Source organism: Rhea americana, unplaced genomic scaffold, assembly GCF_003343005.1.
Source record: "Rhea americana isolate MKP2758 unplaced genomic scaffold, rheAme1 scaffold_265, whole genome shotgun sequence".
NCBI lineage: Eukaryota > Metazoa > Chordata > Aves > Rheiformes > Rheidae > Rhea > Rhea americana.
Genome location: NW_028186385.1, coordinates 258981 through 284210, shown reverse-complemented (window position 1 = coordinate 284210; position 25230 = coordinate 258981). Strand labels below are relative to the sequence as shown.

General features: G+C 38.3%; 2 protein-coding genes and 4 non-coding genes across 6 annotated transcripts in view; 1 reads left to right on the top strand and 5 right to left on the bottom strand.

Annotated features, from left to right (window-relative positions):
• Window positions 1–225: 225 nt before the first annotated feature.
• Window positions 226–19534, bottom strand: WDR43 (WD repeat domain 43). Its single transcript, XM_085307827.1, has 16 exons — window positions 19453–19534; window positions 13502–13622; window positions 12140–12279; window positions 11540–11642; window positions 10363–10427; window positions 9763–9934; window positions 9166–9252; window positions 7020–7151; window positions 6347–6484; window positions 5431–5517; window positions 4530–4561; window positions 3675–3738; window positions 2669–2782; window positions 2106–2175; window positions 1453–1505; window positions 226–1357 (listed from the first exon to the last, which is right to left on the bottom strand). Exons 2-16 carry the CDS (start codon window positions 13562–13564, stop codon window positions 1238–1240), a joined length of 1440 nt encoding a protein of 479 aa, XP_085163953.1. The 5' UTR covers window positions 13565–13622; window positions 19453–19534; the 3' UTR covers window positions 226–1237.
• LOC146594256 (small nucleolar RNA SNORD53/SNORD92) lies at window positions 8117–8197 on the bottom strand. Its single transcript, XR_014896217.1, has one exon. It is a non-coding gene; the product is annotated as a small nucleolar RNA SNORD53/SNORD92 (small nucleolar RNA).
• LOC146594255 (small nucleolar RNA SNORD53/SNORD92) lies at window positions 11948–12031 on the bottom strand. Its single transcript, XR_014896220.1, has one exon. It is a non-coding gene; the product is annotated as a small nucleolar RNA SNORD53/SNORD92 (small nucleolar RNA).
• Window positions 13278–13361, bottom strand: LOC146594254 (small nucleolar RNA SNORD53/SNORD92). Its single transcript, XR_014896219.1, has one exon. It is a non-coding gene; the product is annotated as a small nucleolar RNA SNORD53/SNORD92 (small nucleolar RNA).
• LOC146594253 (small nucleolar RNA SNORD53/SNORD92) lies at window positions 18930–19007 on the bottom strand. The gene has a single exon (XR_014896218.1). It is a non-coding gene; the product is annotated as a small nucleolar RNA SNORD53/SNORD92 (small nucleolar RNA).
• Window positions 19535–25069: 5535 nt separating the features above from the next.
• Window positions 25070–25230, top strand: part of TRMT61B (tRNA methyltransferase 61B) — an 8712-nt gene continuing 8551 nt past the window's right edge. Inside the window, exon 1 of the mRNA XM_085307822.1 lies at window positions 25070–25126. Coding sequence (XP_085163948.1) covers window positions 25070–25126 — 57 coding nt within the window. The remainder of the gene's footprint in view (window positions 25127–25230) is intronic.

Genomic DNA, 25230 nt, shown 5'->3' with positions numbered 1-25230 from the left:
ACCGTGTCCTCCAKGTACCACCGCAACCCCACAGCAGTGAACAATCCAGCAGATATGACTGGGAACATAAGGAGCTATGAAACCAAGAATAACAGATGCTTTTCACAACACAGTAACCTTTTAGACTGGATTCCTTCTCCACTAGCAACCTGATTCGTACAAAAAGTGCATTTCATCTTTAACAGCCACCTATGGTCTCTCTCAACAAACACCACAGGACAGGTATTTGGTAAAGGAGATGTATATTTATTCACTTTACAAAGAGGGCGGCATCTAGTTGCAACAGCTCCATTTATAGACAAATATATTGTACATTATACTGGTGAATGGCTCAAACCTTTACCATATTTTGCTCTTAAAAATGTGTTTATACCACTTCAGCTTCTATTAGCTGAGCAAATAGCTATCCTTGTTCTGCCACTGAGAGATTAAAAATCCGTAATAAACGTACAGCTGTGCGCTATATATTCACAAGCACTCATCTTCTCATTTCCCTGTTTTTTTCTCCCCTTTCCCCACCCAATTCAACAGTCTATCCTSGGGGTTAGCATTAAACTTATATACAACCTCAATTAAAACAAAATTAGGAACCAGTGATAGTTCTAATGTCCTTCTGAAGCACAAGAAAAGTCATTGATTTATACATATAAAAGTCTTGAGTTCAAATTTGTTAAAAAAGAAAAAGCCACTTTTAAGCCAAATTGGCATTTATATATTGCCAAGGCGTGGCTGAATTGATGAAGGATGAGGGGAAGAAAAAGAAATTCAGTAGAATTTAAATATTACAAAAATATTTTTTTTTGAAAAAAATGCAGCAGGATGCCCACTTGCTATTGCTAACTGAAGCATGAAAAGAAGTATAGACCAGTTGTCTTTGATCCTTGAATATTTGAAACAAATTCAATGTAAAGCTGAACCAAGTTTACCACACAAACAGCGGTGGCAGATTTATTTCACTTGAGATACAAATGCATGTCCACATGACAGGCATAATCTGACCATGAGGTGGAAGAAATGTTTCTATAGTAAGCGCAGGGAAATAGGGCAAGAGAAGGCTGGCATGGTTAAACATTCTGGATTCAGAAATGCACAGTGCCCCACATGTGCCTTTGCACATAGGCTGTGAACAAGTCTGCACTCCCTATATGCAACTATGCATCTTTCAACAAGATGATCCAGAATTAGAGAGTTCTGATGGCCCACTTCTTTAAATTGTTAAGTTTATTTTTTTATGCTGTTATTCTTCTTCGCTTTCATTTTCTGGTTCCAAATCAGATTCACCATTGATTTCCTTTTCAACAGCCATGTCTTGTTCATCTGATTGCACCTCTTTTTCATCATCTTCATCCCAGTTTTCCTAGGGAAAAATGAACAGGAATTTTTTTAATCTTTGACACCAGAACAACTATCGTTACAAGAGAAGGGGAGAAGATCTGGTCCGACTCCACTTACATCTGAATCTTTATCTGCAATCATCTCATCATCAGASCCTTCTTCTGAGGATTCTACAAAGAGAAAGCAATCCTTTAGTTTGGAGAACAGACTTTAAAGTGYCTTTGTTCAAACAAAACCCATTCTCACATGCTGCTAGACATGCTCCTCCAGCTGTGCTATTTAAACTCCAAAACTAATCCTACCGAAGACTATGTTGATCAAAACAGATCAGGTACYAATCATTTCTGTGTGATGTTACAGTAGACAAAAGGCCCGAGTTGGAAGTGTACCTGCACACACACTGACACCATTACCTTGAAGTCTTGATGACTCAAACATGTAAAAGCTCCATGACTGAATCTACCTTAGCAAAAGAGTAGTTAGTACTAGAAATTTGAATGTAAAAACTAGATTCTCGCCAGTTAAATTAAGCTGCATACTGAACTTTCAATTAACTGATAGCTTAATTTGGGGAAAGGGACAAACCAACTSTAAGATGTCCCCATCATTTACCACTCACATTCCTGCCGTGAATTTCCCCCAAAAATCTCTCTACAATAGATTATCCACTACTAGATAAGCACTAGAACAGAATATAATACAAATAGTCATCAAGTATCAGCTGTCATGTGAATTCAGGAGTGGAAGTACAACTGCCATACAACACTCACCATCCTCATATACCAGCTTTGCAGTCTGATTAACCTCCGTTACATCCTGAACTGTTTCTGATGCTGCAACCTGAATGGAATTTGCACATTAGCCTTAGATGCAAACATGTATTGCAGCCTTAAAAGTCAACAAAACTCAAAACAATATAAATGAAATCTACATCAAATTTTATGTACATTCATTTTATAAATTGGAGTTTAACAGCCAAACATGTAAGAAGGACATAGAATAAATCTTTAGGGGCATCTGCTCTAAAGCAGCTCCACATCTCTTAGGCATACTCCTCTTTAAAAAAAGRTAAGTGTTAGCAGACACATTGGGCAGGAAAAGAATATTTAACATTAAGTGAGCAGGGATGTTCAAAAAAACCCGCACTGAAAAATATCATCAGTGATAATTACACAGTTAATCCATTGTACTGCTTTCAGCATTAGCAGTGTGACTATATAGCAGCCATACTTAGTTGCTAATGACAGGTCCCATTAGACGCCATCACAACAGAAGGTTAAGTCTGCACAAACTGTGTCTTCCACACATTCTATGTCATTTAGCTGGAGCTTACCTGGGTGACAAGAAGGAAGAGCCTTCCATGCAAACGAGACAGCTTTTGTAAAGTTTTCACTCTGCTCTCCATCAACTGGTATAGCATTCCCAGCTGGGGAATAAGGTCTGGCAACTTGGGAGAAGAGAGGGATGAAGAAAAATGAAGCTGTTAGTCAATACRCAAATGTCATACTTTTAAAATTTTAAATTACAGTTTTAAGTTTTGGCCAAACAATGCTTGCTCATATTATTCTCGCCAGAAGCAAGAGCAGAGGTTTCATCACAAACATCACCTGYAGCCTAATCAATTAAGATTTAGATATGTTTAGAAGGATCATTTGCTTTCAAAACACGGCACTTCTACTTTTACTGCTTTTCCTCTGTCACTAACATAAATGAGTGTAGACATAAAGCTGTACAAATGGGAACTGAATATACACYACTTGTGAATGCAGGAACAGTAACATGTACAAGTTTTGATGCACAGTAATCCATTAATAGATTGGAGATCCCAGGAACAGAAGGAACTAACAGCACCCAAATGCTACTTTCCAACTGAGCAAGCATGAGTGTATCTATCACTTGTTAAGGAATGAAAGATTTGAAGCTAAAAGCTAATACATTACCCTACCCATGCCAGYTTTGGCATACATTCATGCTATAAATCTAGTCACATCCAAGACAGGMTCAAGATTAGCGTAACAACAGCAAAATGAATTCAGTTCCAGAAWATTTAACAATATAGGCTAGATTATTTTTTTACAGTTACCTAATTCTCACAGGTTTTACAAAACTTATTTTGCTTTGACTTTGGGATGGCTGTAATTATGTCATGAATGACTAAGACAATTTCTAGCAAATGTGCAGCAATATGGCAAAGTGGCAGACATGCAGCCTTCTCCACTTTCATTTGGACACTGCCATATGTGGATAGCAGGAGACAGATTACTGAAGAAAAGATATCTATATTTAGATGGTTAAATCTAGTTTTATTTACATGTGTTAACCTTCAGCACAGTACTTACTGTGGAAAGGTAGGATGCATGTAGAGTAAAAACAGACTTCAGCCATCGAACCATTTGTGAGGCACTGGAAAAGAAAAATCAAATCAAATCAAAGACATATTGGTTGATAAACATCTATTYCATTTCTAGATGCCAAAGTCGTTCTATTAAGAGTGCTTCACCTTCATTACACAAAAAGATAAACACAGATGGAAATGTAACAGTTTGGCTATATAGACGAGATACCTATATAAGTTACTTTTTAGGAAAAGATAATACATTTAAGTAATGGAATAAAATAAGGCATGCTCAGGGGTCTGTGCTTCCAAAGTCTTTTCACAGAAGGTTCAGATAAAGATCAAAGCATGATCCTTTTCCACCTACAATGAGGGAAATCTCCCTTACAAATTAAGAACAGGGAAGATTACCTTTCCTAGTCTCATCAAAGCAACCTAGACAGCAATATAACAAGACTGAGGATTTTTGTTTGTTTCTAAACAAAATATCAGGAAATGTCTAAAGATATCTGGTTGATAAGTAATCTGAATAAACTATACATCTGATAATGATTTTATTTTACACACTCACCAGGTCTGAACTGTCAACATTCTGGGACTTCAGGTACCTTCTCAGGGATATATGCTCATTTCAGACATCCTTTTCCCTTTTTAATTTCACCTCATTCAGTTTGACAAAACAGTGTCTGATACAGGTTTTTAGCCGTTGCAATCAGACAAGATTTTTTTTTTTTATTTCATGATACTATAGTTTAATTACAGTTATTACAGAAATCAACCAACAGGTGGAGGGAGGGACAACAACTACCACACTAAAAAGTTTTCAAATAAATTAAGTTGTGGGGAACGCGTCTCTTACCTGTATGGGTTGCCTTGCAATCTCTTTGTAAGCTAAAGCGATAAAAAACAGTCAGYAACAAGCAACAAATGCACAATGATTTTACAACCCGACATTATATTCATGCGACAGCTCCAGTACCAGAGCAGAAAAATCTCTACATATTTGAAGTTTGCTAGAATTAACAAGTGTCAGACATGCAGGCTGATAACCTCCAGAAACTGAGTTTCATTATTACAGTAAWACTGGAACTCATAATATGCAATATATGCAGAGAAACTTCAAGGTGGCAGGAATAACTAGAACTAAATTACTTTGTTGATTTTTTTTTGTTTGTCACTCTATGTATCTGCCTTGCAGAGCAGCCACTACCAAGTTAACAGGTTTATAAGTGCAGTTATCAGGCAAAGGATATTTTATAGAAAAAAATCTCAAGCTCAAGCAAGAACAGTTACATAAGGATCTCTCCATCCATCAAGATTCTACTGCACTCAAACTGATATATGTCCTAGAGAAGAAATGCTGCACTCTGTTAACATAAGTCAAAGAGTGTAATACAAACACACGCTTAATGCCAGTCTAACACTCAAAAATGGGCAGTTTGCAAATTTCAGCTAAAATTACTGTCACAAGTGAAATGTAATCATTTGCCATGAACTGAAGAAACTTTCTCTCCTTTTTCAYAATTATTAAGATAGTATTATAACACCTAATGTTCTTCCTAACTCGCTGGTGCAGTTAGGTCAAGCTTTAGCTAGATAAGATGAGAGTATCAGAKATAAATTAAAAATTATTTCTCTACTGTACAACCATCAGTCAATTTTATTGCCAAAAGTCAAAAGATATATCCCGGAATTTCCCCAGGTAGAATAGAAGCCAAGTATTATTTGTCTGACAGTACAAGAAGTACAATCTCTCCTACCTCATGCAGCAGTGGAATGACAGCATGTATAGGCATTCTGGCTACSGTGTTCTTTATTAAAGCTTCCTTTCTTGTCGTTAGCACTTTCTGTTAAAATAGAAAAATATAATCAGAGAATCATTCAGCTTTAATATGTATTTAAACACAATTAAAAATACTTGGATTTAAATCTCCTTCTAATTCACTACCTTTGTATGCTGAGATGAAGGTAAATAGARTAAAATTTGCTATGAAGAGGACATATTTCAAGTCAGCTCCAGTTGACAAAATGAGCCACGTGATTGGCTAAACCATTTAAAACAACCTACCACTACCCCTAGTRTAACCACCCTGCATTAAAAACAAAGCAGTAAAGACAAATTAAGGATAATTTCTCTTGCTATTTTCTATGCTTCATTTCTGTAAASAAATACCTTTGACCAGTACTTTTAACAAGTAATTTCTACTCAGAATCAAATTCCTGAAAGATTTAGTTTATTATTTCCCACTAATTCAAGTGCAGCAGTGAGCTTATCAAGTGTAACTTTTGCCATCAATATGTTTTTCAAACAATATCTACTCAATAACTCTCTAGTCAGGTCTAAGCACAYATTAAGCACTTGTTCAAACTGAAGAAAATACCACTGTATTAATAACATCACTTGTAAAACAGCTAAACTGTGACACAACAAATTCACCAGAAGCAGATCAACTTCAAAGTTCATGGGCTGACTTTGAAAGCAAGGTAGCTAACAGCAAAAAAATGTTATATCACTACTAYCATTTATAATATCAATGTCCGAAGCAGCAGACCAGCAAAAAGCAGCAGGGATAAACAACAGGCTGTTGATTGTTCAGCCTCTGCAATTTTCAGGAAGGCTCCCTACAAGTCTCAGCAAACAGATTAAGCACCATATAATGACCTTGTAACACCTACATTTAAGATGTCCGAATCGTTGCTTTCCAAGCCCTGCACCAAAAGTACCGCGAAGCTATCAGTTTGTGGAAGGCCACCTGGAGTTTTCACTTTGCTCACATCAATATCCAATGCCCCCAGACGGTCTTCAATGCTTTCCTGCCAACAGTAAACAAGAGCAATGCTGTTTCATTGTTGTTACAGTTTTTCAGCAGTTTCTCAGAGACATAAGCTGAAAGTGAAGTATCTAGCGTTCTACATCATTTTCTCCTACTCTGCTAGGAAATAACACAGTATTTGCATACCCTTTCAAACACGCTGAGAGAGCATAGCCAGAGGAAGTAGGAAAGACAAAGTCTTGACTGAGAAGCAGCAGTGTATCTTAACAGCAGGAGATAGGCACAACTAAGTGACTAAGACCTGCAGTAGCACGGCAAAACTACAGACAACGTGCACAAGGTTTGAGAAGGGAAAGGATTTTGACTGCAGAGAAATCTCATTCACACAAAGAGACRATAATATTAATTTTGCTTCCACATCAAACAAGGTTAAAGAAGGTCAAAGGTCAAAGAAGGTTAGAGTTTAGCTAAAGGAACTGCAACTATGACACAGATTCTGGTTTCTCCATTATTGCTGTGTTATAAATAATATATATTTATATTTATATTTATATTTATATTTAAAAGCACTTTACCTCTGCCTCTCCTGGTTTCCTTTTGCTTTTATTTTTCTCCTTTCCTGAGGGTGGAGCTTTGATGGATGCACTATGTCCCGGGATTCCAGGTACCAGAACTTTGGTGTCTGAGTTCACAACAGGTGTCTTGATCTAACAGAGAGAGATGACCATATATATATGCATGAATTGCTACTATCTTGATCTTTCTTCAAGTTTAAGGCAGCAATTTTATTCTGAGGTTCCTACACGTGGTAAAACGAGCCTGCCATAACATATTTGCTTGCAGTATATACTAAGAAAATTCTGTATTTTTAAGAACCATGAATAACTTCAAKCAATAGTCAGCTCATTTTCATAAATGAACTAAAGCATAGAGTCTATGGAATCACTCTGGAATCATTTTTATTTTCAAGCTTGTTCCCTAACCCTCACTGAACACTGTTTGTTTCCAACAGCAGATATGTGGATCTTTACTAGTAATAGATACCACACACACTATCAAGCCCATAAACGACATACAAGTTAATTCATCTTCCGCTGAATGGTAACAACTGCTTATAAACAGCTGCAAAATGTAGCAGTAAGAGATGGTTAGTGTCCACTTCAATCATACTCATTTTCTTTTGGGAGGAGCTCAGAGGCTGAAYTCAGTAGTCTGAATCAGACTATGATCATGATACCAAACATATAAACCTTAGATTATACTAAACATGGTATAATCCCAAACATGGGAGCTGTCTTCAATAACACAAGGAAGATTAAGTTTTAAAGGTAGTATATTTAACAACTCAGTACACTCCTGAACTACACAGGATATACATAAGTGATTACGCTACTTCCAGAACACTTCTTAACCACAGCTCTTCTGTGGAGGCCATTTATTGACATACTTACCCAATTYATTGTACTTCGAGTCCTGTTGGTTGCCCAGTAAAGTGATACAAATATTAACTATTACAGCGAGCATACCAACATGCCAGTGCTTTGGGTGAAAGTTAGATTTCATAAATAAAAACTTGATTCCATAGTCCAAGAACTTTACTGCAGAAAATCAATGACATTAAAATACTACCTACTTATTCAACACACTACTACTATCTTTCTCTTCACAAGGCATGCTCAGACAGCCAAGAGAAATGTGTCTTCACTGGAATTCAGAAAAAAAAGCGAAACCAAGTTGGAAGTCATCACTGCATGCCAAGGCRTTCCTAAAACTTTCACTGCACTTCAACCCTGCTACCCACTGGCTCCCGCAGTGAGGAATTACCACAAAACCCCACCTAACTGATGGGGTGTCATAACCCATCGCTTACTCAGGAATCAGAGTGCCGTCTGCGCGTTTCACGTTGTATGTGTTCCAACCCCACAAGGCAGGCCTCCAAGAGGAGAGAGCGCTCAGCAGTGGAATATACACCCTCTGAGCAGGGTCTTTCCCTTTCCAGCCCTGCAGACCCATTCGCAGAACACTTCAGTTCTTTACTAGCAATTCCATCACCAGTGAAACACAAAACAGACAGGGGAACAGGGATGCACAAAGGCAATGCCCTTGAAAACATACATTTATTGATAAAGAACTTGATGACCTACCTCTTAACCCCCAGGGGACCCTGCATGAGGGAAAATAGTGTYAGGTGGCCTCAGTGGACACTGTGGCCATTTAAACTTCAAACTCCAATTCCCCAGGGCTACATCCCTGTGAGTAGGAACATGTGAAGGCCAACTCAACAAAGAGCCAAAGCGACATATCCTGGAAGGCTCTAAATCATTTTATTTAGATTACAAAACAAAGGCACCCAAACTTCACCCTGAATCATTTGGGTCAAACAGGCTGTACATAACAAACTTTAGGGGAGGGACTCATCTTGAGCAGAGAAGAAGCCAACGGACAGAGGGAATCCTCTCTGTCTTAGCACACCTGCTCAGAAGAGGACTTGCTATGAGCTATGAGAGGGTAACCATGCATCAGAGCATGCTAGGAGACACAACATCCATGAAGCACACTTCATGCATACCTGCCTGAGCRCTACAGACATTTGTTACTACACTGCAGCACTGAACTGATCCATCCAGAAATCCAACCTCATTTTAGAAGAAACCAATGAATTCTATCATTTCCAAACTAAAACAAGAGCAGCTAYGGGACTGTATTTCACAGAAAGCTCACCTTTGTTACAGCCACATCTGTTTTAAGTGCCAAAACTTTCTGGACATCCCTTATCAAACATACGTGGGATTCAGTGCTGTTCAAAGACTAGGATAGACAGAAATAAGAACAGTTAATATCTGAAGTTCACTCCTGTGACTCATTAAGCTACTGAAAAATGAGAAAAAACTCCAGAGATATAGCAGAGAATGATTTTTTTCTTCCATTCTAGAACAGCTGCTTTGCACATCTGTCTTTTTTCACCAGATCTCTATGTTCTGCAAGGAGGCTCACATACTGAACCAGTATTAAAATCAGTTTCAAGAAGCCTTTGCAATAGCCTACTCAGTAACATCTGAAATGGTAGGATGCAGTCAGCAATACTGTCAAGATATAGATATTTTAACTGGAAAAAAAAAAATGAAAGAATACAAATCCCCCTTCAAAAGAGCTCAAGGGCAAATGCTCCTTGCTCCAGAACAAGGGGAAGGAATAAGCTTTGTCTCACAATGCAATTCCAGAAAAAAATAGAAAAAAAAAAACTAGAAAATCCCTCCCACTCAGAGCAGTATTACATATTACAAAAACTCCAAAACCTCTCCAGTAAGTTTTACATACCACTCTCTCTATGATGGGCTGTAAGGTGTTACCGTACACAAGCAGCAGAGACTGTTTGTCTGTGCAAAATGCAGCTGCTAGAATAGGTACTGGTTTTGGCGTGGAGTCCTCATCGTTTCCAGGTGTTGCTATCTGGATAGTGCAGTTTGATGTTAAGGGCTTTTTGCAATAACTGAAGGGGGGAAAAAAGATAAAGAAATGGAAAAATCCAACAGGTTTACCTCAAAGACTTCAATATCRGGTATAACTGAGCACCTTTCATTACAAGTCCTCAGCAAACTCAGCTACAGTTTGTCTTTTACAAATGGTTTAAGACAAGGCACATGCAGACAAAAACCTTGGCTAAAGCAATAGTTAATAGGAAAGCACAGCATAGCCCCCAGCACATAAGCTCTCCTTCTGCATGCTAGCTATTCCTYCCCTGCATCAYAYACCCAAAGAACTCGCATTTCCCCAAAAATGTGTCAAATAACTTAAGACAGGACCAGCTGGAATGGAACTTGGTTTTTGTACARTTGCAARAGCTTAAATGTTGTAGCACTGCCTTGCAATAATCTCAGACCTTTCCGAAATAYATCCTCAGAATGAGTAACAACTTACCCATTTAAAATATGTTCAAATAAATGCAACTGCCCATCTCTGCACACAACTGCTAACTTCACAGGCTGAAAGAAGTCACAATGAAAGATTTTAGTTAGACTGAATGACAAACCTCCTTTAAAGTACATGAGATGAAGGGTTGCTCGCACAGTTATGATTTGACTTTTTTTCCAGTAACTAAACACACTACAGATATAACTAAGTCTGTAAGGAAGGTCAAAGATATTAACACYTCAGGAACTTTTAGGACTATTAACTATTAGGAGATTAAAAAAATAATTCATGTAACTGTATTTTTACTGTATGACTAATGACCACTTCAAAATCTGAACAGTTTGGACACTATCAGAGACATGTGACCATAAGCAGCAATGTTCCAAAAGCACAGCTCCCAACATGTCTAGAGGTGCAGGTGCACACAAAGGGGCTGCAGCTGTAAGCATGCTTRGAAGAATGAAACTGAGACAAAGTACTCTGATCAATTAAATAGTGTACTTTATAGAAGACTACCTCCAATATACGCAGTAAGAGGCACAGCTGGAAACACTGAAAAGCATAGCATGAAATGCTGTCTTTATAAAGGAATCTAAAGGCACCAGGTAAGTGTTAAAGGCTGAAACAGTTCATGAACAGCTTTCATATGTGGACATTTTTAATAAGATGACTACTTTAAAACACTTCCACTTTAACTGAAAATCGAAGTATTACTTGATGAAACAGAGACTTTGAGAATGCATGCTACAATTACAACTCAATAGAAACTAATTAATTCAAAGTGTAGTTATACTGCCAAAGCCACATTAAATCAGAAAAAATAGTATCACAGCTCTATTTCAGTAAGAATTTTCCTGTGGCTTTTGGCTCTAACAAATAATTCTGATTATTAACTTGTCCTAAATAGGAAACAACTGACATTTTCATCATCACAAGCAAGACTACAGGAAAAAAAAATAAATTTGTACTTAGTAGCTTTGCAAAATCAGTGTTTCAAACTATTATTTATAAATGCACGTGTAACAAATATCCTCAAACCCATGAACTAGCTAGCATTCAGATCTCATTTCTGCATAACAGAAATCAAATTCAAACTAAACTGCTTTCTTCACACCCTAAAAGGAAATTGACAATGACAATTTAAAATCGTTGAACATATTCAGTTACAAACTACTGGTCCTACCTCTTCTTTGACTTCTGATACAGTCAAGTCAATAAAAGTTGGTTCATCTGTTACTGTGAAAGACATCACGGCATTCTTTTCTTTCCTATCTGACCTGATTTGCCTGGAGACACAAACAGCACACGTTATTTACCATAGCACAAACAGCACCCTCTGCATGTGGGAAGAAGCACACTGTTAAAGACTATAAACAGTGACTGTGATGGTATTTACCTCATCCAAAAATACCTGTGCTGTAACTACAGCTCTCAGCTTTAAGAACTTAAATGCTCTAATTCCAAGTGCAAGGTAACTCCATGTGAAATTAAGCAAGAATAAAATTTCACCTAAACCCTTCAATAAGTTCAAAGAATAAGCAAGTCTATTACACAGCATGTATTAGTGATGCAGGCAGTGACTACTGGAAGTATGCTCAGACACAGCCAAGGAAATTCATGTCTTCATTCAACAATCAGTAAGTTGAAACCACCATTTAAGAGATCATCATCGCATTTCTCCAGAGCACCCCTTCTGCTTCATCACAGAATTGAGAACATACTTGTTGAGTCTAGCCTCAACACTGACTATAAACAAAGTCAGGAAAAAGAAAAGCTTACGTACCATACACTCAATAACCGGTCATGTACAGCTCCAGACAAGAAATACAGTCCTGTAATTCCATCAAAGGGCTGATTTTCATTCATAGGTTTCATTGTGGTAAACATTAATGATGAAACTGATGTAGCATGGCCTGTGAAATGCTATTAGGAAAAAAAAGAAACTTTTTYTCAAATACTACCACAAGTAGTCATATAGCAAAGATTAAAATATCAGTTAACAAAGAACATTAGGAATGATCCAAGTATTATTAAGTCAACAAGGACATTTCAGGGTTTTGTTTGTTTTGTTTTGTTTTTTTTAAGTATTCATAGAGCCCAGACTCTTTGCATTTTTATGTTTCAAGAAAACGTTTTCTAAACATCCAGGTAATTATCAGAATTTTAAAAGTCAAATAGGGAATAAAAGGCAAACTTAATGGGACTAGGCCCGTACAAAAGAAACTGCATCTRCTTGTATTGCTGTTACTGACAAAAACACTTTTCCACTTGCTTCATCTTTTACAATGAAACTAGATTCATAGTTTCATTTTCAGCTGCTAAGATGAGCAAACAGGTCTGCTGACTTACTASAGCTGTTCAAACCTATCTAGCCCCACCCCCTAAAAAAATCAGTTCTTCAATTCTGCTTTTGCAAATTGTGTTTTCAGCCATCACAGGATGCAGACATACACACTAGTTGTCATGTGCCAGCAAGAAAACAGGTTGGCTCCACAAAGACTTGCTTACCCATAGCAAGTACCAGGAGAGATCCCTAAAGACCAGTTATCTCCTATCTACCAGCAGGCAACRGAGCACAGCTGCACTTATGAGACAGTCAAAACATAGTAACTTGCTCACATGCAAGCCCTACACAGGGAACCAGGATTTTGMTCCTATGCTTTCCAAATGTTTAAACAGCAAAACTAAGAACGCCACCAGTTACGTGAAGTTTAGCAAAGAAACCCAGCGGATTTAAAGAGAGACTTATCTGCTTAGAGAGACAAACCTCCGTCAGCAGCAAAGTAATACTGTAGTGAACTGTGTTCCTCTGCTAGCACAGCATCAGAAAAGGACCCAGTGGGGAGGTTAAAAAAAATAATAAAAAATAAAAAAAAGGCACCTAACTTTATACTAGAGGTTTGAGAAAGGGTGCTGGTAGCATGCTCAGACACAGCCAAGGAATTTAACGTCCTCATTCAACTGTCAGCAAGTTGAAACCACAGTTGAGGGTATCATCACAGCAACTACTTCCAGCAATCCCAAAGCTGTCAATTGTCTATTCACATCCAAAAAAAGCATCAGATGTCCTATAAGCAAGCACTCTGTACATAATRTCACAAAGAAAAAGGCACACTTTTTAAATTTATTTAACAAAGTTACTTACTCTGTAGACTTCTTTGGTCTCCAGGTCCCACAGCTTTATAGTTCTACCAGCTGACAGTAGCATCTTCCCATCTGGACTGATGCATAATGAGCTGACACTGCTGTTGTCTGCTTTCCACTTACTAGAATTTGGATGAAGGATTTTGCAAAGGGAGAAAGATGGAGAAACAAAAGAAAATATTCATTAGCATCATTTCAAAAYGTACATCATCCATGTTAAAAGGATGATTTTAAAAAAATCTAAGAAGCTGAAGATAAGATCAAAGCTTTTCTGTTTCTGCTCTTCTCCCTGCTCTTTACACATGAAYGGCTATTCATCAAAGATAGAGATGTTCAGTACTGAACGACTGTTCATATTTCCTTAACATTTGCCTATTTTGTGACTGTAAAAGATTMTAGCATGACCCCTCAAAGTTCTCTGCTACCCAAAATAGAGCAATATGAGCTATACCACTTAAAGACATCTCTTTGCACTATAATCTAAAAAGCATATATCAATTTATCAGAAGAGACAGCTCTGAATACTAAAATCCACAATTTTAGGGCTTACTAAATCCCTGGTTTTGCTTCCAAATCTGTCATTGATACTGACAATAATAAACTTGGCCTCATTAATAGTCTATGACGTCCATGGTTCAAAGCACTACAAAAAAAAACCAAACAAAAACGCTGTCATGAAATGCTTGTATCTGCTTAGAAAGACTGAGTACTATATGTTTTTCACAGGGAAAGCATTAACACAAACCCTTTATAAGACATATCCTGCAACTCATCACAACCTGGTTTGCTGCTGYTGCTCTACAACATTTCCATACATTTTTCACATGCTTGGGCAACATCTCTCTTCTTTCTTCCAGAACAGAACGTGTTACTTATTGTATCGCCATGTATTGTACCACCACTGATTCACAAAAGCGAAAAGTTTTTGCTGCCTACAAACTTCACAAACAACWTTATATCTTACACAGATTCCCACAAAATTTTGTATTCTCTTCCAAAGAGGAAAATATTAAGAGAACTTCAAACCCAGCTCTGTTTAATGAGGTGAATACAAGGAGTTAGTTTTAAATTTACTAAAAAAATAAGTCTAAATTAGACTATTCTTAATCTAAAGAATGTAAGTCACAGCAAAATCTTTAAGTTTTGCTTAGAATATTCTTGATATAATTTTACAGAAAAACAAATTTTCAACAGGGCATCATGTAGCAAGCAGCTGCATCATGAGATGCACAGAGTGCATCTGAGTGCTTACAGCGTATTTGAGATGTGAAAAAAAAATTACCAACGAAATAAAACAAAAATAATCATCCATAATCCATAGAGATTAGACAGGTAAGGGGGCACCACAGTTGAAAGAACCAATGCACATGCCAACATACATTTCAATTTCTTACAAAGATAGCTGTGAAAATTGGCTGTTCTTCTGTTTCTGAATTTCATTTCAATAAAAACATCATCATAAAGTATATCCTCTCAAGAAGTTATTGAAACAGCAACTAGTAGAAATACAGAGTCCATACTCATATCCATGGATTTTTTTTAATCTTTTTTTTTTTAAAGATCAGTTACATTTAACAACTGATATGCCTAAAATGCATTCAGATCAAAAAAAGTTAAAGGCATCGAATGTTCATAGGTACAAGCCCCATGAGGATGTAAGATCGTTCAAGAGCAAAAAAGGCAGTGTGGTTTAGAAATACTTATGAGTAAYAGAAGATGCCTAAGAGCCTGCTTTCCTTTTGCAGCCTTCCTCTCTCCAATACCTTAATTTGCCTCCTCCTGTATATTAACAACAACTTCCCCCAAAACATGTACCTCTAACAGTGATTCCAATCTGTGCAACACAGATCTCCTAGAGTGGTTATATGGACTATTTCTACAGTAATTTAAGAAGTTAAGCCTATAGTCATGTGGTTTCAATTCTTCATCTAGCAGTCCCTCCCTCTGCTGGAAGATGCTTAGCAGTTTACAAATCAAAATCTAGTACCACTTCTCTACCCCAAAAGCAACCATCCTGAGTTCCCTGTAGAATACATAAGGGATTAATTTTCCAGGTACTCATAAGTATTAAAGAATGCAGATAATCTGAGGCACATTAGGCACAAACAGCTATGCCGAGTGCCTTATTTCTCCTGCTCCTGTTAACATGGCTGACATTGGAAAGAATTATTCTTCTACTCTTTTCAATTTCAGTAACCTCATATACGACTTGTAACATCAACAGAGAAAAGTTTTCAGGTAAAAGCATTATATTAGATTGCTGGTGTACCTTTTATTTACATACTCTAGTAACGATGTTTTGTTGTCCTACAATGTCTATAATTTCTTTTTATATGTTCAATCTTCATGTCAAATGTAAGAGTATTTATCAGCATTTCCTAACAGTTACTACGCTACAACAGAACCTGAGTACTCTCACAAAGTAGTTATCATTACATTCAACCTTTCAGCAGAGTTTCTAGAGGTGATGTTCTCAATTCAATGGAAAAGGGAAGACTTCAGTAGGAGCAGATGCAAAAAAAAGATGGGAAAAAAAGCAAAAGATAGCACCCATGTGGCAAAGTGGAGTAAAAGCAAGTTTGCCAATAGGCTACTAATCTAGTAAAGAGGGGACTGAGCTAGGTTTGCTGTGAAGGCACAAAACTGTGGGGCAGAGGGAAGCATCCAGGAAAAAGCATGATAGGAAAGATTCTCACATTTACCCTGAGAAATCAGCATGACGGGGGCCCACCTCAAGTGCCTGTACAAAAACACACAGCATAGGAAACAAACAGGAGGAATTAGATGCCTGTGTGCAACTTCAGTGCTTTGATCTCAGTGGGATCAAAGAAGAACAGCAAAATAGCTTGAAAGATGGACTCAGAACACTGACTTTCAGAAAGCCTCTTTAGGAAGGATGGGCCAGGAAGGCAAGCAGTTCCACTCTGCACAAAAGGGTAGCTCAAATGCATGGAGCTTTGCTTTGAAACAGGCAAAAAGCTGGTTGAGAACTTACTGGTAAGGATCAGAAGAGACCAGCAAGGGCAATGTGGTAGGCATCTGCTACATATTACCTAACCAAAAAGAAAYAGATAAATCCTCCCAGTCCCAGGTCCTGGATTCAATCACCCCAACATCTGGTGGAAAGGCAACACAGGAGAGCACAAGCAATCCTGGAGACTTCTGGTAAACGCTGAGGACAACTTCTTGATGCAAGTGACTGACAACCAGACTAAGAGAGGTGCTTTACTGGACCAATTACTTAAAAAGGAGGGAGAATGGGTTAGGAATACGATGATTGAGGACAACTTAGCTTAGCTAGAACAAGCATCTTAAATGGAATTTAAGATCCAGAGAAAAATCATGAAGATAAATAGCAGAATTACAACCCTGGACTTCAGGAGAGGAGACTACAACTTGTTCAGGGAACTGGCTGGCAGGATCCCACCAGAGATTGCTCTGAAGAATAAAGGGACACAGTAAAGTTTGCTGATCTTCTTGTGCTTTGAGGAGGTTATCCCAGAACTGTCCATTCAGATGTGCAGAAAGTCACTAGATACTGCAGAAGCTGGTTTGGCCAAATGGGTAACTCCTGACTGAGCTCAAATACAAAAAAAGAAGTATAGAGAAAGTGAAAGTGAGAATGAGTTATGCAGAGAAATATAAGAAGATAGCCCAGGCATGCAGGGACGGGATTAGGAAAAAACAAAGCTCAACAGGTGTTCCAACAAGCAGCAAACATGAGGGCCAACAAAAAGGGCATCTACTGGCACATCAGCAACATTGTAACTGCAGAAGGTGTGGGTCTGTTACAGAATAATACAAGGAAAGCACAGAGCATGAAGAAAAGCACAAAGCATTGAACCCGACGGTCTGCTATATCAGGCCTCCTGTTATCCTGAGCTTAGCAACAGAGTCTGAGGGAGTAAAGCATTACACACAGTAAAGGAAGACCAAGTTAGGGACCACCAAAGCAAATSTGACATACACAGCATGAGACTCAATGGGATGCGCCCAGAAGCGCTGAGGCAATGCTATTACAAATCCACTCTATCATCTTTGGCTGCAAAGATCAGGAGAGATTGCTGATGACTTAAAAAAAAAAGGCAAATGTCACATCTGCAAGAATAAGGATCCAGGAAACAACAGGGAAGACATTTCCAGGCTCATAAAGGTCAAAAAGGTGACTTGGAAGCGCCAGCATAGATTTACCAAGAAGAAATTATGCTGGATCAACTTGATTGCCTTCTTAATGAGACAGCTGGCTTGGTAGATAAGGGGAGAGTAGTGTGTGTCATTTAGCTCGATTTTAACAAGGCTTTCAACAGAGTCTCCCACAATATCATCATAGCCAGATTACAGGTATACTGACTGAGTGGATAAGACTCCAAGGTGTACTGAAAACTGGCTGAATCATCCAGCTCAAATAGCTCTGGTCACTGGTACGAAGTCCAGCTGGTGGCCAGTTACTAGTGTTACTCCTTAAGGATATTCCAATACTGTTTAACATCTTCAGTAATCGCCCAGGTCTTAACATTAATACCTGTAACAAGTTCATAGACAGTACCAAACTGGAAAGTGCCACTGATAAACTGGATGGCAAAGCTGCTATTCATGAGCATTTCAGTAGGCTGCTGCCATGGGCTATCAGAAATCTCATGARGTTCAACAAAGAAAAAACTGAAGTCCTGAAAATGAGATAAGAAGTCCATTACAGGCTGAGGCCAAACAGCTAGAAATCAGCTTTGCTGAAGAGGAGCTGGAGGTCMGCACAGACAAGTTGAACATAAGTTCGCAGTGAGCCCTTGCAGCAATGAAATCAACTGCATATTGGGCTGCAATAGCTAGAGGGTAGCTAGCAGGTCAAGAGAAGGGATTCCTCTCTTCTGCARTACTTTTGAGACATATGAGCACTGTGTYCAGTTCTGGGCTGTACAATAAAGTCACTGACATAGAGCAAACCCAGTCAAAGCCTACTAAGAAGGTTTAGGGGCTACAGAATGTGACATAAGAAGAAAGGGTGCAGTAGCTAGGTTTGTTCAGCCCTAAGAGAAAACAAAGGGGAGATCTTACAGCCCTTGTCAAGGTCTTCATACAACCTATGGATGCATCTCCTTCCTAGTGAAAATGGAAGAGGCTATTGATAGTAGACTGTCTGCAGTGCCCACCTCACATCTTTAACACTACTGCCAGAGCTCCAGCAACAATAACTGAACAGTGGAAAATTTTAGGAAAAAGTAACAAGCGTAAGAAAAGAGTCAAGGTGCTATCACATACTAAGCATTTTACTAAGGTAGAGATAACCAGGATCACTAAGACAAATCTTAGTTTCTTCTTTTGAGTTTAAAAAGAGTTTACCTTACTACAGAAGAAAATAAATACCCACCCCAAACATCTTGTTATTCTGCACTAAGTTCTGTTTTGTCCAATGGTACTTTATAAGTACCAGCCTGCTCAGACAGCCAAGTGGAAACTGTCCGCATTGCACATCAGTAGCAAGCGAAACCAAGTGGTTATCATCACAGCAAGGCACTTCAAAACAAAGCTAGGTGCATGTAACAGTTTCAAGTTGAATGAGATATTCTAGCACCTGTTCCCCAACTCTTCCAAGGGTATTTTCTAGAAGTTATATTTTTCAGTGTCACAGAAGTGTCCCATTAAAAGTTAGCATTAACGGATCTGAGTTTCTCTTAGCAGTTACTCATTTCATCCAGTTTTTCCAATAWCCAAAGAAAGAAATCACATTGTGAAATTATACTCTTTTATTCCTTAATAAAACCACTTCCAAGCTCTTGGAAATTTAACAGCCAACAGTCAGTCTTGTATGCTGGGGACAAAGTTACCAGCAGCTGCTAGCATGAAGTCTGCATAGCAGAGCGCAGCATTTCCAACAGGACCTCATCAAAACCTGTGAAGGAGGTAATAAAGAAAGAAAAGCACCAACGAATTTCACTGAAAATAAGCATCACTCACCACTTCACTTTGCAGGTCTGTGTGTTCCATTCCACAATGTGTTTGTCCTCTGAACAGCTATATAAGGAACAGTTGTCCTGATGCCACCTCACACAATTTACTTTATTGTCATGGCCACCATCCTACAAAAGGCGAAAAGGGGTCATTAACGAATACATGCAGAAGCTTCGACTACTGAGTCTTCCAGACACCACTACATTAAACAAGCTTGCGGAAACCAAATTCAAATCATTGGAAACTTGAAGAGGGACAGCACATAACTTTTCTTTTGGTTTTAAACAGTTAAATACACTTCTGTGTAGAGATTAAGGGGTGAAAYATTTATTTAAATTGCTTCTTGTTCTAGCTCTTTAAAGTTATCAAAAAATTGTCCTGCCCAGTATTGATAAACAAATATTCAATCAAAGCTGTCTAACAGCATGAAATTGTTCAGAGAAAAGGCTAACACTTGTGCATTGCTGACAGTCATCTAAGCACCTCTTTGCTTAAGTGAGCTCAGAGATGGGTAACCTTCCCTTTGCACCAGTCTTGGGAGGAGTAAGCCACCACCCAATCAAAAGGGCAAAAGGGTATCACCCACATCTCTTAAGAAATGATCAAAATGTCTGCAGCTCAAACATACTCTTTTGTCGTTTATCAAAATATATCCCGCAGTGTATAAAATTGCTCTATCTGAAGCTGCACCAGTCAGCTTGGACTCCTCCCAAAAAGTCGTCTTCCCAAAAATCAGCTTTGAGCAAGACGAAAATAAATCATAGCAAGGCATTCTGTTTAATAAAGAAGGCTAAGACTGACTGCTCTTATTCCAGTGGGAATAATATTTTGATTCCAACTATCCATAAAATAGAACAAACTAAATACAATCCACTACCCTGCTGTTACAGAAGAACAGCCAATATTTCCACAAACTGAACAAAATCATAAATTTTAATGTGAAACGTTTTTACTTTGTTCATACTTATCAGCTACAAAAGCAACTTTTCAATGAAATAGGAGTTAATATTGGTTAACTAGTGTCACTTGGATGCATTGTGATTTTAAAAAGTCATTTACTTCTCTTAATGTACATTTATCAGCATATATGCATCTAACAGAAGGTAAGAGAATGCAAAGTGTTTCATATAAGCACTTCATAGAATCACTCTCACAGATTTCTATTGCTTGTTACACAACTCAAGACTAAACAAATCACTTAGTCCTAAGATGGAAGTTATCAATGAGAAAGACAAGTCCTGAAAAGCAGAATATCTCATCCAAGAAAGATCATGTACTGAGAGGGGCCTAAAASCTTCCACAAAGGAGTTAAGCTTGCATCTGCACAGAAGATTCCATCAGTGTGACATCTTCACATGAGTCCATGAAAGCTTCAGTCCTGGCTTCTTTCCCCATAACACTGCACATGCACTTGTGGTACAACACTCCCTTGGAGGACTTAGCTGCCCACCTAATGCATTCCATCATTACCATTGTTTCTAAAGTAAAATAAGAAATTCATGTATACTTCTAAGATACTGCACTAACTTCAAAATCAGTGTTTCTCAGTGTGTATATACTGCCAACAACAGAAGCACTATTCCAAGATTCCCAATCACCTGAATGATTACATTACTTTTATACTGGTTTTAAACATACTGACAGTATGTCAGCAGTACATATTGACTGAAATCATTACTGTTTGGCAAGTGATGTAAAATACATTACTTACTAGTTTGCTCTGTAGTTCTCCTTTTACTGTGCTATACAACAAAATGCTACCAACTGCTGTGCCAATAGCTAGGATATCTAATTGCTTGTCCACTTCTGTAACTTCAGACTTCCGTTTTTTCCTCTGTGGACCATCCTGAAAAAGTGAAAAGGAAAACAAAAAAAGAAACAAATTAGTCTCACCAGCTACTAATATTACAGCAGAGGAAAATTTCTGTATTAGAGCAGAGGAAAACTTCTGTAAGCTTCAGGTGCTGTCACCAAGTGCAAGCTCTGATAAGGTGCAGTGACTAAGACACTTGTACACTGGAGTGCAGAACAACCTAAAGAGACTCATCTTGTACAAAGTAATGAAGCTTCTATGAGTCACTTGGGAATATCTAAAGGAGAACATTGTACTAGCCTAGTGACCACATATACAAGCGAAAAACTCACTCAAGTTTTTCACAGAGTTAATCTTTACTTCTGCCTCTGAAAAGCTAACTAGATCAGAATATTTCAACTCCAAAATTGAAGGGTTTGTTAGTTTTACCAGAAATTATTAGTTTACACTATCTTAGAAGTTATTCACACCAGTTTTGCAAATCCTAAATATTCATRATGTCTCTTAAAAAAGAAAGTACTAAACCACTTTGCAGAGGAAAGCACCTAGAACCTGTAGCCAAGTGATTTACCCAGGTCCTGAAGCTGGTATCACAAGTTCTCCCATAATTGGGTGATCCTTAAGTTTTTACCCTCTTCCTTTGAGAGTGCAACTAACCACCTTATGAATGAGTTTCACTTAATCTTTCTTAATCAAAAGAGTGCGAATATAGCATATCACTGAGAAGGGAAGAAGGAATAAGACTGGTGCTTGAGCAAGCCATAACTAAGAAACCACTAAATTTATTCTCACTGAATTAATCTCAAATAACTAATCATAAAAACACTTTAGAAGAAGATGATATCCCCAAAGCTGTCAGTTTAGTTTTTAAATTGGCCTTTAGTAAGCCTCCTTACATATTTATGTCACAACCAACAATCCTACCAGATTAAAAAAAGAAACACCATACATGGTTAATGCTTCCTCAACAGAATAGATCTATTTGCACCAACAAACAACCAGAAGAAATCAAAACATATCATACAGACATAAAATAYGAGCAACCAGCTCAGCATTAGCTCCATGTGGTGTACCTACCTGCCATATAATAGACATACTACTCAACAATTTTTACCCAGGCCCATATATATAATTACAATCAAGTTCTGRAAGCTTTCACCTTGGCTCAGATTTAAAATTTTAACAGTGCAGGATATGTACTTTGGTTCTTTGAAGAAATGGRAGCTTCTCCTGTGTATTCAACACACATACATAGGCAAAGTTTTCCAAAAGAAAATGTGTTTCATTTTAAACCAATAAATAGAAAAGGTGCCCTATAACTATTTTTATACCAAAAGCAAGCTCTGGAGAAAGGAGAGGACACTGTTTTTTGCAAGTATTTGTTTAGACTTCATCTTTCCTGGGAAAGGAAAAGTGTTTATGAAACACAGCGAAAACATAGGCGCTGAGGAAGCATTGCAGTTGCAAAGCACAACCAAGTAAATCAATCAGGTTTTAAGATAATATATGATAAAAGACTCAAGTATTAAATAATCTAGTTAAATTTTTGGCAGCAATGCCAGCTGAGCCACCCTGAAATAGTTTTTTGACTTGCAAAGACAAGGACCACATAAGCCAGTGGAGATGCAAGTACAGTTTTTCTGATACTTTTCAAATCTCTTCAGTTTTATTAGTTACTYCTCCCACCTCCCCACACCCTTTTTCAAAGCTAAAACACAAACAAGAACAGATTTTCTCTTCTTCCTTTGCAATCAGGCTTTTAACTAATTTTCATCCACTCTCCTCTCATTTTCATTTGTTATAACTGACTTCTCTTGATACAATACAAAAGGTATCATCACATAGCAATAAAATCATAGGGAAGTCCACAGATTTCCAAAGTCAAGGAGAAAGCTAGGGGCAGTGAAAGTTTTTCGAAAGACTTTTTTTTACATCCTATTTCTTTATTGACCAGCCTTCATCAGCTTTATTAATGAGGTATTTTGTCACAAAATTTTGCTTCAAAGAACTACCAATGGGAAATTCAGACATCAGTTGGTGTTGGAAATGTCTAAAAAATACAGTCTAAGAACTAAGAAATGAATCAAACTCCTTTCTCAACCCACATTAGACAGTGCTCAGACAGGCTTCTTGCAAACTTGTAGTAGAGATCCACGTGAAAYTCACTTGTAGATCAGGGCCTTCAATAAAAAAAAATCCTGCTTTCATGGATAGGACATGGGAGCTTAACTATGCCAACTATCAGTTGCTTTTGAATTTTCAAATTTGTTGGAACCTAAGTATTTAGAATTCCTTCAACTTTCACTGAAAAGTACAGTATTTTAATTAGTAATAAAGATTAAAAATAAATTAAAGGAATCACATACACAGTCTTTCTTGAGTACTTGCCCCACACCACAAGAAACCACATCCCTGCTGCTCAGATGTGAAGTGAAGTATCTAAAATACTGTAGTGGGGACAGCCCTGAAGAGTTGAAGATGACAGAGCAGTTATCACAAAGAAACTCGAGGAAGCTATTTTGAAAGTCTAGTGGACCATGCACTGTTGCACAAGGCACCAACTCATGGAAGGGGAGATAGTGAACACGACAAGTAGAAAGCACTCACAGTACTAAAGCATGCATGCCAGCAATGTCCCAGTAAGCCACCACAGTGCCAGCAATTCCAGACCCTGGAGTACAAAACTTCATTTCTAATATTCCCTTCTAAAAACATGGTCTTCATTAACATGGCAAGAATCCAAACATACTTAGTTTAGGTGCAGCTTGGCCAAACACTGTTTCTAGATAGCTACTGGTAGTGTTACTGCTGAACACCAGATACCAGCACCAGCTACAGAGATGCCAACTCTCCAGCAAAAATAGAAAAAAGACTAAACAGTGTTAGGAAAAAAAATGTATATATGTATTTATTAGACTCATCATAGCTTTAGTTCTTCAGCTCAGTCTGAGGATAAACCAACGAGTTATGAAAGTATGTACCAACTTTCAGGCAGTTGAAAGCGTTCACACTACTTAGATGATAAAGAAGACTGGAACACAGCCAGATGTTGTCTGATGAAGTCCCTTCTTCAGGCAACCCTACAAAGAAGTTAAATTGCAGTATCTGTGGCTCTCTAAAAAGGCATTAGTAGTTTTCAGAAGTCATTCAAACCTTCTGATCTTACATATTGTGTTTACCTAGCGCACCACAACAGTTTACTAGATTAGATTTTGAAAGTGTATTACAGACTGTATAGATTAGTCCCTTTTCATATGCAGGTTTCCATTTTTACACAAGAAAGAAGGCAGAAGAACCTACACAGCCTTCCAATTAATTAGTGCACATATCCTTCCCCTTACCCCCTTCAAAGTTACATTACAAACAAGTCAAAGGTCAATACAAAACTAATGCACTCCACTACACACTTCAGGTGCCCTTCTTAAAGTTTAGAGATCGAGCAGCCGAACTCAATCCAGCTCCCTCACACCGGTCATCCATGAGTCTTCCCTCACACTAGTCACCAGGGCATTAAACACTTCAAAACACTTGTTATGGTACTTCCAATATACTCGATTGTGTATATACCAGAACGTATTTAAGGAACCCTCAGTCACAGCACTTCTGATGACAAAGGGCAGATCGTGCACGGACAGGCTCACGCAAACGTGCAGGAGATCCGTGCGAAACTCGCCTGCAGATCCGGACCTTCAATATAAGGACATTYAGCTTAAGAACACGAGAAGGCCCGACGCCCCCCTACCCTGCGGATGTGCCAGGCTCGGGAAAGGGCAGGTTCCGGCTGAGGGCAGCAAGGCTGCTTCAACGCGAATGGGCTCGAACGGCACCTCACTGAGCTACTCCGCGGGGATCTCCAGGCTCGCTTCGGTCCGCGCTAACCGAACCGAACCGAACCCGGGTGGGGACCGCCCGAGCCGGCTGACCGCGCCGTGCGCCGAACCCGCGCTACCGCACAAAGCACGCGAGCCCCG